At 43.3% G+C, this 15,343-nt stretch overlaps 1 protein-coding gene across 6 annotated transcripts in view; it reads right to left on the bottom strand.

Moving 5' to 3' along the window:
* DCLK1 (doublecortin like kinase 1) overlaps positions 1–15,343 on the bottom strand; it is a 348,891-nt gene that overhangs the window by 92,305 nt on the left and 241,243 nt on the right. For all 6 annotated transcript variants that reach the window (XM_005286604.5, XM_005286601.5, XM_005286603.5 and 3 more), the window contains exon 5: positions 2,176–2,292. In XM_005286604.5, coding sequence (XP_005286661.1) covers positions 2,176–2,292 — 117 coding nt within the window. The remainder of the gene's footprint in view (positions 1–2,175; positions 2,293–15,343) is intronic.

Genomic DNA, 15,343 nt, shown 5'->3' with positions numbered 1-15,343 from the left:
TTTATGTTCAGGATCAAAGAACAAATCCATCCTGTTGGGTTTTGCATGCCTAGGCTTTCAAAAACTGTTCCTTACACTGCCTAACTACATAATTGTCCCCTATAAAAATTATTTAATTCTACTCCCTATATCAATACTTCTCCTCATTACCTCTTTGCAGGATTCCTCTACTTCTGCTGCTGTTATGGTATCATATTCCTTGGACCTAAGCTGACCACCTAGTTCACTGGGAAAGGTGTTCAAACCCTCAGACTCTCCCAGCCAAACTAGGCTATCTGGCAGGTATATGTTAAACAGGTTTCATCAGTGAATAAACTAATCCCTATATATAGTTTGTTTAAGCAATCTGGGACCTTTAGAGATAAAATACACTATATACTAATAAATATTTTTCACACTATACACATAGCAAGAAATGCTCATCATTTTAATTTTCAAAAGGTTTTTAAGGTATAATAAGGTACAGTAACTCCCCACTTAATGTCCTCTCGCTTAACGTTGTTTTGATGTTACGTCCCTGCTCCATTACAGAACATGCTCGTTTAAAGTTGTGCAATGCTCCGCTATAATACCATTTGGCTGCCTGCTTTGTCCATGGCTGGCAGCCCTCCTATATCTCCCTCAAGCGCCTCCTGCCCGCTGGCGGACCCCGCAGATCAGCACCTTCCCCCTGCTCCCCCTGCCTGTGGCAATCAGCTGGTTTGCGGCGTTCAGGAGGCTGGGGGGAGGAGAGAGGACGCAGCGCGCAGCCTCCCCCCTCCCCTCCTGAACGCCACAAACCAGCTGATTGCCGCAGGCAGCAGGCGCGGGGGGGGGGGGGGGGGGACGCGCGTAGGGGTGCTGTAGCGGGGCTGCCAGCCTGTTTAATACCTGTATTAAATTGCTTGTTTAAAATTGTTTAAAATGTATATAATGCCTTTTGTCTAGCATAAAAAAAATTCCCTGGAACCTAACCCCTGCTATTTACATTAATTCTTATGGGGAAATTGGATTCGCTTAACATCGTTTCACTTAAAGTCGCATTTATCAGGAACATAACTACAACGTTAAGTGAGGAATTACTGTATGGCTTTATTTGCAGGTTGCAATCCCATGTGTCCTCTTCGGATAGGGTTGCCAACCCTCCGGGATTGGCCTGGAGTCTCCTGGAATTGGCAACCCTCTCCCGGTGACAACTGAAAGCAATCCGGGAGATTTTAATAGGGTATTTTAAGAAAATGACATTACGTCATGTTGAAAAATTATTTTTTCCCAGAATAGCTTCAGTCAGAGATGGCAACCCTATGTTGTACACAATATCTGCATGTCAACTATTAAGAACTGTTAATTGCATATTCACTGGTCACCACTGAAAGGTAACCAATTACTTACTTTTCTCTTGGGGAAAAACTGCAGAGAGGAACACCAGCCAGACACTCCAGCCAGTAGTATAGCTGCAGAAACAGCACAAACCAGCGACTGCTGCATTGGGGGGATGGAATAAAATGGGGCCCAGCAAGGCCACCCCTCCCCCAACAACCTCTAAACTTGTGCAAAGGAGACCTCCCCCATTCTGGGATCACTGTGATATAGGGATGCCCTGCCTCCCTACATGTTGTTGGAAAAGAAACAGCTAGAGACTCCAGCTGATAGGAGCAGCTATGAAAGCAGCCAACTCAGGTACCTTCAGACATTTAGAGAAATGTTTATAGTTTTGACTGGAATTTCTCGACCCTGGGTTGATTGGCTGTTTGCTCCAACCCTCCTCAGTCTCTTTACCTCAGTTTCATTTCATAGCTGCTTCATGTACCTTCTTCTACTTTGCCCTTTTCTCTTCTCCCATTCATGGGAAGGGGAAGAATCTATTGAGTCTGTACAGAGGGCTCCATGAAGATCCAAGTTTTTGTCACGGTACATTCAGTGCATTACTGCAGTAACCCTGACTCTCAGACACAGATACCATGTTGTGGTATTTAAGATTTTGCAATACAGGTATTTTTCTACAATTTAGATTGGGAAATAAACATTGTCTCTCAGAAACCAAGGTAACTGTCTGATACAAAACATGACATTTTAGTGTAAATTATTGTATATGTACAGTATCTTGCAAGCCCCCCCCCCCAAGATTTTAACACTACCAACTGTATTCAAAAGCATTTGTTTTTGCTAGTAGGAAACATTTCTTTTTTGCTTTACCTGAGCTGGTAGAGGCAGGAGACTTGCTGCGTCTAGATGGACCCGGGCTCTTGGTGGTGCTCCTACGTGATGTTGAAGCTATTTTGGTATAGGAAGTAGATTTCACTACCCGACATTCTAAAAGACAAAGAAACTGTACAAGTTAGCAGTTAAGGAAACTAGCAAAGAAATGTTGCAAAAACAGCACAGAAAGCACAAACATTTAACCCATGCTTATATTTATTCCCCTTAAGAAGTTTTATGGGAGAGGGAAGAATTTATTGAATCTGTACAGAGGGCCCCATTCAAATCCATGCTTTTGCCACTCTACAGTGAATACAATACTGCAGTAACCCTGACTCATAAATATTATGTTTACTGTAGATACATGGAACAGAAAGATTTCATGGCACAGAGACCATGTAAAATTTACAGTTTACTTTTGAAGATTTTTAGCAAATTATAATCCATTGTTTTTCTGTAAATGATCCCTCTGCATTGTGAGTGTTTTTCTATCAGTCTAAGCTGTGTTTTCTAGGAGAACATACCAGAAGACTGCTTTTATATCTCAAAATGTTATTATATGATATGATGCAGGTGTCTGTCACTCATGAAAGGTTTGAGGAAAGTGAAGCAAGGTTGTTGCTCCTGCTTAATTCTCTGGTGAGCAACAACCCACCCTGTAGCACATGTAATTCATCACAGGTTGGGGGAAATGGCACTATTTGCTCATAAGAGACATCAGTAAAATCAACGAAGGGGCGAAATTACCCTCCCACTTGAGAACACAGCAAGCTGTTCAGGTTAGAGTTTATATACACCCACACGGCTCTTGCATTTACGCCTGCAAAATGGTTCTTGGCCTGAGGATGGATAGAATATATGTGCATGAAAGTGGAGGGATTACAGTCATAATGGCAACAAATTTCATCATCAGACACTTCACAGAGTTACAAAAAAAAAAAAAAGATTTAGCCTTTTTAGCCCAGATAGGATTACAAGAATCTGCAGCAATGTGTGCACTGAGTTCACGTGACAGCGTCACTTCACTTTCTTAATTTAAGAGAAACTGATCCACTAATTGATTTGTACATCAGGACTGTCTCCCCATCTTCCTCCCCACAGGTTCCTTCCAAATTGTTTAAGAGAAACAAACAAGCTTTTTGGTGTCACTGGCCAAAACACACTGCATATAGGTATATCATTTATCTTTGTAGTCAATCAATGGCATCTGTGACGTACTTCAGACAAGAAAGAAGGAGAATCTAGCACAAATAATCCACTGTACCATATCTATCAACAAGGGATGTAATCATGTTTATTTCTAGTGGCTATCCTAACAATTTTCAGGACCTCAAGCTACTGGAGAGGGTAGGAGGAGGAATTGATGAGTTACTTAGGGAAGTGTCTGGAGGAGCCATGAGGAGACCTTGTACAGGTGATGAGCGGAAATGCGGAATGCATTTGCTCTGTTCTAAAAAGGTAATGGCTAGCTGAAACCAGTAATACACCAGCGTAAATTTTTCAATTGTATTTCCACTAGAAACTATGAGAGAAACTTCACACTAATATATTTACATCAAAAGCAAGTCCAAAAACCTTCTGCGAATGTCAAACACAGGAAGTTCTTTAGGTCAAGGTTTAAAACATAAGGTAATATAACGTGTCAAATTCTTTGTTTTTTAGGGAATTAATGCCACTAACGATGCATACTGAAAAAAAAAATCTATAAGTGTATAGTATATACTTTGAATACACATGCACACCAGCTGATCAGTGAGGAAGGAAATGTGTTTAGATACTACATTAATAGGATGGACTGTCACTGGGGGGGTGCGGGGCCTGGGACATAGGTGCAGAATTTCTAATCTGACAGGGGGTGCTCCCCCTGACTCCGACTAGGCCCCAGCTCCACTCTATCGCTTTCCCCAAGGCCCCATCCCGCCCTGCTTCTTCCCACCCCCACTCTGCCCCGCCCCACCTCTTCCTGCCCTGCCCCCGCCCTGCCTCTTCCCCACCCAGTTCCTCCCCCTTCCCCAAGCATGCTGTGCCCTTGCTCCTCTCCCCTTACCCCCAGCGCATCCTGATGCCACAAAACATCTGATCCGCGACAGGTGGTAGGTGCTGAGAAGGAGGGGGAGGCGCTGATCGGTGGGGCCCACCGGTGGGCAGGAGGCGCTGGAGGAAGGGGGAGGTTCTGGTAGGAGGGCTCTTCCTCGCCCCCCCCCCCCCCCGCCTGCCTACCACTCGCCTCCCCGTTCGCCTCCTCATGCCACTCGCCCGCCTGCCTCCCGCCTCGCCTCACCTCCCCACCGCCTCCTCTTGATTTTATCGAAGAGTGGGGCTAGGGTGACCAGATCAGAGAGGCGAAATATCGGGACGCGCGGGGGGGGGGGGGGGGGCGGGGGGGGAAGGGGGCGGAGCCAAAAAATAAAAAAGCCGGTAGGGAGAAAAAAAAAAAAAAAAAAGCACGAACAAGCGGAAAGCGCCTAGGCTGGTGCCGGTAAACAGCGGCCCCCGGGTCCCGGGATGCAACAACCCCTGCCCGGAGCCCGATGCCGCGGAGATGGGCACGGACAGGGGGAGCACCCCCGCCAAGTCCCTGCGCGGAGACCGTCCTGGGCTGGCCGCGGGCGCGCCAGCGTGTGGCAGCCCCTTCCCTGGCAGGCTTCAGCTCCCCGCGGGCCCGGGAGTGCAGCCCGACCGGCCCTTCCAGCTGCTACTCCGCCTCTCCCTCGCCGCGTGTCAGGCAGAGGCATCTGCCTGGCACCCAGCGCCAACTACACCCCTCCGGGGCCGGAGCGCACGTGGCGGAGGTGAAGCCCCGAGGAACCAGAGTCCCCACGCGGACAGCTGCTGCCCCCCCACCCATGGGCGCGTAGGGAGCCGGTTCCCCAGGCTGGACCCGGGGCTGCCCCCCTGCAGGTACCCCCCACCCTCCTGCCTGCGATTGGGCCAGGCCGGACTCATCCCGCTGTCCCCGGGCCTCCTCCCTCCAGCGCTTGCCTGGGAGGGAGGAGGAATGCGGCGTGCTTCGGTAGGGGGCGGGGATTTGGGGAGGGATCCAATGGGGCAGTTGAGGGGGTGGGGCCAGGCCGAGGATTTGGGGAGCTATCCAATGGGGGAAGGAGGGGGCGGAGTTGGGGCGAGGGAGGGGGCGCGAGCCAGAGCGGAGGGCAAAAATTGCTTGTTTGTCCCGCGTCCCGACCAAACATTGGTCGGGACGCGGGACAAACGAGCAAATATCGGGACAGTCCCGACAAAATCGGGACGTCTGGTCACCCTAAGTGGGGCCCTCCAAAGTGTGGGGCCCAGGGCAGTCTCCCCGATTCGCCATACCCAAGGAACGGCTCTGTTAATAGGTGCTATGCAAACCACTAATACAGACAGATCTCATCACCCAAAACTATTAGAATACAGTCTAGTTCGCTTGACAAGTGCAAATCCCTCACATACAGTCCCTTAAAGGCAAGGAAATATCTAGTTAAGAGAACTTTCCTTACTGTATATTGTGGTTAGATGTTCTGTTGTGTGTGTGCACGTGCTCTCCCTGTGTGCTATCCCTGCTCTGCGCATACTGCTGGCAAGGCAGACCTCAAACGAACCGCCTAATGACAAGATCCATTAAGGTATGAAGGTACCCAGTCAGGATTATTGTTGACAAAACACGGTATTAACACTTGGCAGACCCTACAGGGATACTAAAACATGCATGCCCATGACAATAGACGCAGCTCAGTCAATGGCGGGACTTTCCACTGCCCCCTAAGCTGGCCAAAGATACTCCCTCTGAGATACATCTTTATATCCTGATAAAAACAAGTTATGTACAGTCCTCCTGACCTTATCTTTTAGGAGGGGTCCGTGTGTTTCCGTTATCCTTGGGGAATGTTTTTGTACTATCCTTGATATCGGGATGTGCTTGCATGAGTACTCTGTGCTTAGCACTTCTTAGGAATGTGTATTTCGGCATTATCAGGACTGTTCTTGCCAGATTTTGTGAGCAGGTCCTGCCTCATCTCAGGCCCCTAATACAAGAGCTTATGTCTCAGGCTCTCTCCCTACTACATATATTAATACCTGCACTGACATTCTTCATCACATATAAGAAACTTCCTTCCACTTCTAACATGTAAAGGAATACAATGCAGACGCAACATTTTTCCATCTCACACTGATGTAAAACCTTAACTCTGACCTCAACAAAATCCATCATATATTTATTACCTACATATGTTAATTGATTGCATTGTGGGTACATAGGTAACATATGGGGCTGGATTTAGGGTTTTGCATTACAATACAAATGCTCAAGATGTTATGAGGCTTAATTTGTGTGTCAATTATTGTGTTCATATGTCTTATTGATTTTTAGATTCTAAACATCCAAAAAGTTAGACTCACAGGACAAACTTTTAATGTGGGAGTATTTTAAAATATTTCCTCTAAAATCTGAGTATTTTTATCTTGAAAATTTGCATAGAAAAATTCAGTTGTCTGATGAAGAGTTAAGAAGTCTTAAATTTGGTGAAGTAATTTATAACTATGTATTCTTTACTAGTGCTTCCACAGTAAGAGAGAAGCAGAAGTTCTGCACTCACTCCACCATTATTAGAGCTCTCATTAAGGTGCTCATAGCTCCTACGTACTTCACCTCAGCCAACGTGTAAATGAAAAGACCAGGAGGAGATGCGTACTAAGGAAGAGAATAGGAATTCAAGCGCCTGTCAATAAGAACATAAGAACGGCCATACTGGATCAGCCCAAAGGTCTGTTTTCCAACAGTGGCCAATGCCAGGTGCCCCAGAGGAAATGAACAGAACAGGTAATCATCCAGTGATCCATCACCTGTTGTCCATTCCCAGCTTCTGGCAAACAGAGGCAAGGGACACCATCCCTACCCACCCTTGCTAACAGCCATTGATGGACCTATCCTCCATAAACTTATCTTTTTTAACCCTGTTATAATCTTGGCCTTCATAGCATCCCCTGGCAAGGTGTTCCTCAGATTGACCATACATTGTGTGAAAAAAAATATTTCCTTTTGTTTGTTTTAAATCTGCCCCCTATTAATTTCATTTGGTGACCCCTAGTTCTTGTGTTATGTTTCTTATTTACTTTCTCCACACCAGTCATGATTGTATAGACCTCTATCATATCCGAAGAAGTGGGTATTCACCCACAAAAGCTCATGCTCCTATATGTCTGTTAGTCTATAAGGTGCCACAGGACTCTTTGCTGCTTTTACAGATCCAGACTAACACGGCTACCCCTTTGATACTTATCATATCAATGTTATTTCTTCCTACTGAACTGATATTTGGGGTGGGTGTAGGACAATGTTCCTGCTAATCCTTCAACTGCAGTCCCGGGGAAGTATAAAAATGTCAAGAAAAATCATAAATAAATATGACAAACAACCTAATAGTGTATGAAGAAACATGTGGGACGACAATAAAAGGGTGGAGAAATGTCTAAGACTTGGTGTAAGAAGAAGCACAGTGAAGTGCCCATAACTTAGGTATCTGGATAATCAAGGAACAGTAGAAAATTAGAAAGGTTAATTCACCCTGCCCCCAGTCATATGGCTGAATGTTCTACTCACTCCCAGAGAATATTATCCTATGGAGAAGCCATCACATCTAGCCTGAATAGGGCCAGGAAGGTCAAACAAAGTGCTTACTCCTCCATGAGACAGACTTTCACATGATCAACTGGAGACTGAGCACATCACCTTCACAAAGCTTCTTCTCTCCTGCCCTTGGCCTAGATAATTGAAATCCTCCTTCTCCTTCTTTCCTTTTGCTGCGCAAACTATTCTAAGTTCAGTTCAAAACTGCTTTGGTATAACTTTTTCCCCCTCTCTGAAATGATTCATTCACAGGCCCTGAAGTTTGTTTAAATGACCATATTTTCCCTGTGTTCAAGTATCATTGTGAACCTACAGGCAAGGTTTGTCAAGTTTAACATTGCTTATGGGTTTATATGAGTACATGCAGAGATTTTTATATGCTAGACTGTGGCCTGGAAAGGCAAGCATGTGGGATAGGTGCCTCTGTTGCACACACCAGTGTCCGGCAACTTTTGTCTTCAAATATTGTAATAGTACTAGATAAAAAGAGTAAGGGCATGTCTACACTGCGGCACTACATCAGTACACCTGCGCCAATGTAACGTGTCTGGTGAAGATGTGCTATACCAACGGGAGTGCACTCTCCTGTTGGCATAATTGCTCCATCTCAGTGAGAAGTGTAAGTTCCCGCTGACATAGCACTGGTATAGACAGCGCAAAACTTGCATCACTCAGTGGGAGGGGGGGTTCCACACCCCCAAGCGGTGTAAGTTAGATCAACTTAACTGGTAGTGTAGATCTTCTCTAAGTTTCCACTGAGGAATTTAACACTATCGTACTACTAAGCCTCTGCTTGCCAGAAAGACACTGAGATTAATAGGTCTTGACTTTGTTTCAAAGTTTATATACATGATTCTGCTGCACATCCCCACTTAGAAAACTACACTGTAATGTAAGCTAACAGTTTCCACTAAATAATGGAATTAATCACCCGATTGGCCACTTCCATACATAAGGACTAAGTCAGTTGCAGCAGTATTGGGGAGGGTATAGGGCTAGGTAAACTACACTAAAAATGATTAGAAAAACAATATTTTCCACTTAGATTGAGATGTTAATGGAATTTCAGCCAAAGGAGAAGGGAAAAACAAGCAACCCCTCCTCCCCTCTTCTGTACACAGCATCATCCTTTCCTAACTGCACAGTGATTCATGTAGGCTTCGTAAGTTACAAAATACAACCGCATGAATTTTTCCTGGTTTTCTTTTTGTCCCACTCAACCAAATCAGAAAGTACTACAGGAACAGAGCCCCACCCACACAGAGGAAAAAAAGGCCTCTTGACTCTCTTGGCCATTGGGCCAGGCTCAGCCAAAGGAGAACAGAGAAGTAGTAAGAGGTGATTTCCGAGTATGTTCAGATGGGACTCAGAATGTTTGGCAAAGCTCTATTATTTCCACTCACCATTGTCTGATATAGACTGATGAAGGATCAAGACAGTTTGGGCGTAAATGTTGATTCTATGCACAATAATACAAAGAGAAAAGGGAGTCAGCACTTATGTATTACTACAAAACTCAGTTCCAATTGCAGAATGCCAGATAATAGATTTCAGCAAGAATATCTAGCAATAAAAATGTTATATATTATACCACCAAGAAAACTGCAAAATGATTAATAGAACAGACAACCACAAAATATGAGCAGTATACATACTGACTGTGGTTCTTTGAGTTCCATTGTAGCAAGGAGCATTAGCCTACGAGGTTCAAGACATCTGAACAATATTATCAATTATCACATTGAGAGAAAGAGGAGAGATCCAGATGATAGCTCAGTGGTGTAAATTCCTATCTTAAGAACACAAGAACGGCCATACTGGGTCAAACCAAAGGTCCATCTAGCCCAGTATTATGTCTTCCAACAGTGGCCAATGCCAGGTGCCCCAGAGGGAATGAACACAACAGGTAACCATGAAGTGATCCTTCCCCGTTGCCCATTCCCAGCTTCTGTCACACAGAGGGTAGGGACACCATCCCTGCCTATCCTGGCTAATAGCCATTGATGGACCTATCCTCCATGAACTTATCTAGTTCTTTTTTGAACCCTGTTATAGTCTTGGCCTTCACAACATCCTGTCAAGGAATTCCACAGGTTGACTGTGTGTTGTGTGAAAAAAATACTTCCTTTAGTTTGTTTTAAACCTGTTGCCTATTAATTTCATTTGGTGACCCCTAGTTCTTGTGTTAGGAGAAGGACTAAATAACACTTCCTTATTTATTTTCTCCACACCCATCATGATTTTAAAGACTTCTATCATATCCCCCCGTAGTCATCTCTTTTCCAAGCTGAAAAGTACCAGTTTTATTAATCTCTCCTCATATGGCAGCCATTCCATACCCCTAATCATTTTTTTGCCCTTTTCTGAACCTTTTTCGATCCCAATATTTTTTTTTGAAATGGGGCAAGCACATCTGCACGCAGTATTCAAGATGTGGGCACACCATGGATTTATATAGAGGCAATATGATATTTTCTGTTTTATTACCTATCCCATTCTTAATGATTCCCAACATTCTGTTCGCTTTTTTGACTGTGGCTGCACATTGAGTGGATGTTTTCAGAGAACTATCCACAATGACTCCAAGATCTCTTTCTTGAGTGGTAACAGCTAATTTAGGCCCCATCATTTAATACGTATAGTTGGGATTATGTTTTCCAATGTGCATTATTTGTATTTACAGACAAGATGAGAGATACAGAGTTCCTAAGATTGCAATATGGTGTCAGTAACTTCATAATCACGCAAATAATGGGAAACCAGAAATGTTTACATTGGTACCCTGGCTTTTTTCCTGTTGCCAAAGCTCACAAAAAATTAGCATGTAGTAATTAAAGACATATTATTTGTTTTCAGCAACAGCAGTATAATATAGATAAGCAATGAGGAGGATCAAGGATATCTATGGTTGTTGGTAAGCCACTTTATCGTAAGCCTTAGGCTGGTACCTTTTACTATTGCAAAAGACCTTTGCCACACTAACAATGCCTGCAGGGCAATCGATAGATCATTACCCCTAATGGAGTACAATTTTAACTTTAAAAACTAGAAATAATTTGTTCCATGATACTAATTCCTAATGCAGCTAATAAGATTTTGCTATGTCAGTTAAACATCACCGCTCTGTAATCTTCTCTTTCCAGAACTGAAGTTGTACTTGACTGCAGTAGAATGGAGATGGCATCATCTTCTCTAGGAGACAGTGCTGCAGACTGCACTAGTGAATCAGTGGCAGCTCTTGCTTGAAATGATGACATTTTCAAAGGGGCAGTTATCCCTAATCACCAGAAATAAATAGGATAAATGGGGAATATCAGAGAGATTTCAGCTGGTTTAAAATGCTTTCTGATAAGCAATTGCTATGGTTGCACTTAGTTCCCTTTTGGTCCTTACTTAGCATCCACCATTCCACCCCTTCCTGTCTCAAATGAACACACTAATGCATGCTTGGGACAAAAAGACCTATAGTTTTATCACATGCAGCAATCAAATCATCTACAAATGCAAGCTCACGTTTTTTTAAGACACCCGATTTGATCTTACTAGAAAAACAAGTATGTTTTCATCATGAAAAGCAGAAATACCATGTAAATCAGCTGTGTACCAAACTCTCTTAGTAGCAAATGCTTTAAAAAAAAATTATCTCCTGCTTAGAAGCATGCCTTGATTGCAGTTCCTCCTTCATACATGAAGTCCAATCTAAAGCCAAGCTCTCTCTCAAAGGAAGAAATCCTCCTTCATTGTCCAAACCGGGATAAGGACTCATTTATAAGGTAACAACTTCATACAATAGACAGGATGAGTGAAACCTATGCTGAATTTCAACTCAACAAACAACAAGAGAGACTTCCAAACCCTTTCAAATCCAAAATTATCGGTAGATTCAGCCAACAAGAGGATGCTGTTTGGATGGTAAAATCTATGCATTATTCCAGAAGTGCCTCATATCTAACAGCAAGGTCTTTGTGAATCCTTGATAACAAATTACACATATCAATGTAGTAGGAAGAGAGCCTGAGACATAAGCCTTTGTATCAGAGGCCAGGTATGAGGCAGGGCCTGCTCACAGAATCTGGCAAGAACAGGGCTGATATTGCAGAAATACACATTCCTAAGAAGTGTTAAGTACCCGAGTATTCACGCAAATACATCCCGATATCAAGTGATACCAGAACATCCTGATATCCAGGATAGTACAAAAACACCTCCCAATAATAACAGAAACACACTGACCCTCCTAAAAGAGAAGGTCAAGAGGATAGTATGTAACTTGTTTATATCAGGGCATTAAGATTTATTTCAGAGGGAGTATCTTTGGCCAGCCTAGAGGGCAGTGGAAAGTCCTGCCACTGACTGAGCTGCGTCCGTTGTCACAGGCATACATGTCTTAATACCCTCGTAGAGTCTGCCAGGTGCTATTACCGTGCTTCATTGACAATAAACCTGGCTGGGTGCCTTCGTACCTTAACAGATCTTGTGGTCATTGGGCAGTTCGCTCAAGGTCTGCTGTGCCAACTATCTGTACAGAGCTGGGACAGCACACAGGGAGAACACACACACAGCCAAATATCTATCCACAATCACCACTGATTCTTATTTTGCTCATAATCTTCAAAGTCCTTCCTTGTTCATTTTCAAATTAGTGAAACAATGTCAGACAGTCATATTTTACTAAAATATAATTTATATAGGATCTTTGAAATTCAAAGTATTATGTTTGTGAATTGTGTCACTCTTAGATTGTCATTCTGTAGAGATCGCATACATCTTTATTACTTGATCTTGCAACACACCCATTTGTAACTAACGCATACCCAAATGTCCAGATATGCACTATATATTTCTGAAAGGTATCAATGATCTTACCCTGCTCACACACAATACCTGTTTTGGTTCTCTTCCTTTGCCCAATATCAAGAAAACCAGAAATCATTTGTAATAGTAATCCTAATCCTAGTGTGGCAGAACAGATTTCATATTTCTGATCTCCAGCTGCCAATCCTTGTGAAAGAATCATCTGACATATGCCATTGCAGTGCTCAGGAACATACCTGCCTCAATCCTAAACTGTGCATGGGTTCCTCAGTGATCACAAATAAAAACTTCCCAGTTTTGTCTCAGTTAACAACCTCCATATCTGTAATATTCCCTATGCTTTCTTTGTATTCTGTAAGATGTTTTGCTACAGTTAGTCATTTGCTGTTGACTCCATAGCCTGGTGGTTAGGACACATGTTAGACATGGAAGACCCAGGTTCAAGTCCCTACTCCAAATCAAGCAGAGCACATGCCTCCAGTATCCCAGGTGAGTGCCCTAATCACCAAATTATTAGTTATTCTGGGGTGGGGGTGGGTGGTTGGAATCTGAGGATGTCTCTCTCTCTCGATATTCCTGGATCTGTGAACCCCCCCAATGCTCTTTTCTTCTAAACTGATAAAAATGTTACACAGATGTGTTTAAAATAAAACAGCATTTTTGAACAGAAAGAAGTTTTGTCAAAGAAAGTCTGACCAGCTCTAATCAGTATTGCCACATTCTCTGTTTTGGTCACCAGTCATTTTGCTCAATATATTTTATCCAAGCCACTCCAACACTGTTTCCCTAGATTTGACCATGCCTCTCACTTTTTGAAGGGTCTCTTTCACAGGCTGCACTAACCAACATAGAAGATGATGCTATTTAGTTGGAAATAGTTTCACGTAACATGGGAAATTCTACTAAATTTTACGTTTTGCATTTAACAAGAGAATGCCTCATGTCTCACTTTACTCTTCATGAAAGAAAGAAGACTGTGTATGTGCTTCTCTTGCCTATACTTCCCCTTCGTATTGTGTATGCAAGTCTAATACGCATCTGTCACATAACACAAGCAAAAATCTTTTATCCCTGGACTTGAGAGCATTCAGCACAGTAGTGATCACAGCTCTGTTATGTGGCTCAGAAACAGGCCATTAAAAACTTCTGAGGAAGGGACGGCGACATTACTCACGTTATACAATAACAGTGGTTCTTTGAGATGTGTCCCCCTATGGGTGCTTCACCGTAGGTGTATCCGCATCCCTGCACCTCAGATCAGAAATTTTAGGTAGGAGTGTCCGTGGGTGCTCAACTGTAAGTTACTCTACAGCAGTACCCTGATGGAGGGGTGCAGCTTCGGAGTCAAGTCTAGTACCGATGATAATACCATGAATCCAAACATAGCATCTGATGCTGAATCATAGGTGATTGCATATTGTTCCTCAAAAGTATGAGCAGATGCCCAAGTTGCTGCTCTGCATATTTCTGTGATGGGAACATTTTTGATGAAGGCTACAGAAGTGGAAACAGATCTAGATAATGTAAACTCTACTAGCTACTCTATAACCTAAAATAAAGTTTTAAATGAATTGTCTCTCAGACTCTGCTAATGCTCCATTTCAGGCCAAGGGTGGTTGAGAAGGACCTGAGGACAGTTTGCCCGCACAACACTAGATAGCCTCAAGGCAAGGCATGAGACAGGGAAAGCGCATGTGTGGGTCAAAGACACTGGTACCTAAAATCTCCTATCTGAGACACAGGAGCACGGATACACCTACAGTGGAGCACTGGTAGGGATACTACTCAAAGAAGAACTAAACAGTTTTCAGTGTCATAAGATATGGCCTATTCTTAACATCTGCAGCTTTAATTTTGGCACAAATGAGGAGATACTTAGATGATCCCAGCAAGTTGCAATCTTGCATCAATTGAGAACAAGAGGACCGTAATGGTGGGGTCATGTCCAATGTGTCGAAGAAGGTATGCTTTTACAGAAGATTTAGAGCTGAGGTCAAAGAAAGAAGAGTATGAGGCCCAACATGAATGTGATGGAAGATGCTATTTTAAGGGATTTAAGAAACCTAAATCCTCCCATATTGATGCTTGTCCATAGGTGTTGGAACTAGGGATGTGGCAGCCCCCCCGGCATGATGTGGTTTCCATTATATACAGGATCTACAGTTTGGTTCAATGGCTCTCAGCACTCCCACTATAAAAATAGTTCCAGCATCCATCATAACCATGTGAATCTGCTGCTGCCTGCCTGCGCTAATGGCAGAGGAAGCACTTGTTTATGAACTACTCAATTGTTAGAGAGCGTGTAATGAATTGTGTTAGTCAAATATATACTAAATGATAGAGAATATTATAAGAAAATATAAAGGAAGTGAATGTTTTGAACATTAATTTTTGACACCTTCCTAGATGACCAAAATACCAGGCATCCCCTATGTTCTTTTGGCTCCCCACATACCACAGATTAGAAAGTTACAATCTGTTGAGCATGGATTTTCTTGGCACATCTCTCGCATATGCCCTCTAACAGGCATTCTGAACAGTCTTCCATCTCTTGCTCCCACATTGTAAGCTTATGAACTTCAGCCCTTATATAGTCAGTAAAGAGGGAAAACCTTTATCTGCAGAACAGTAGTTTGAAAGCCACTAGTTTATAGAAAAAGTCAACTTTAGAAGTACCGTACAGAAAACATCATATAGAAAAGTTAATAGGGGAATGTCCATTCAGCATAGCTTACTTTAAAA

Source organism: Chrysemys picta, chromosome 1, assembly GCF_011386835.1.
Source record: "Chrysemys picta bellii isolate R12L10 chromosome 1, ASM1138683v2, whole genome shotgun sequence".
Lineage (NCBI taxonomy): Eukaryota > Metazoa > Chordata > Testudines > Emydidae > Chrysemys > Chrysemys picta.
This window is presented reverse-complemented; position numbering and strand designations above follow the sequence as displayed.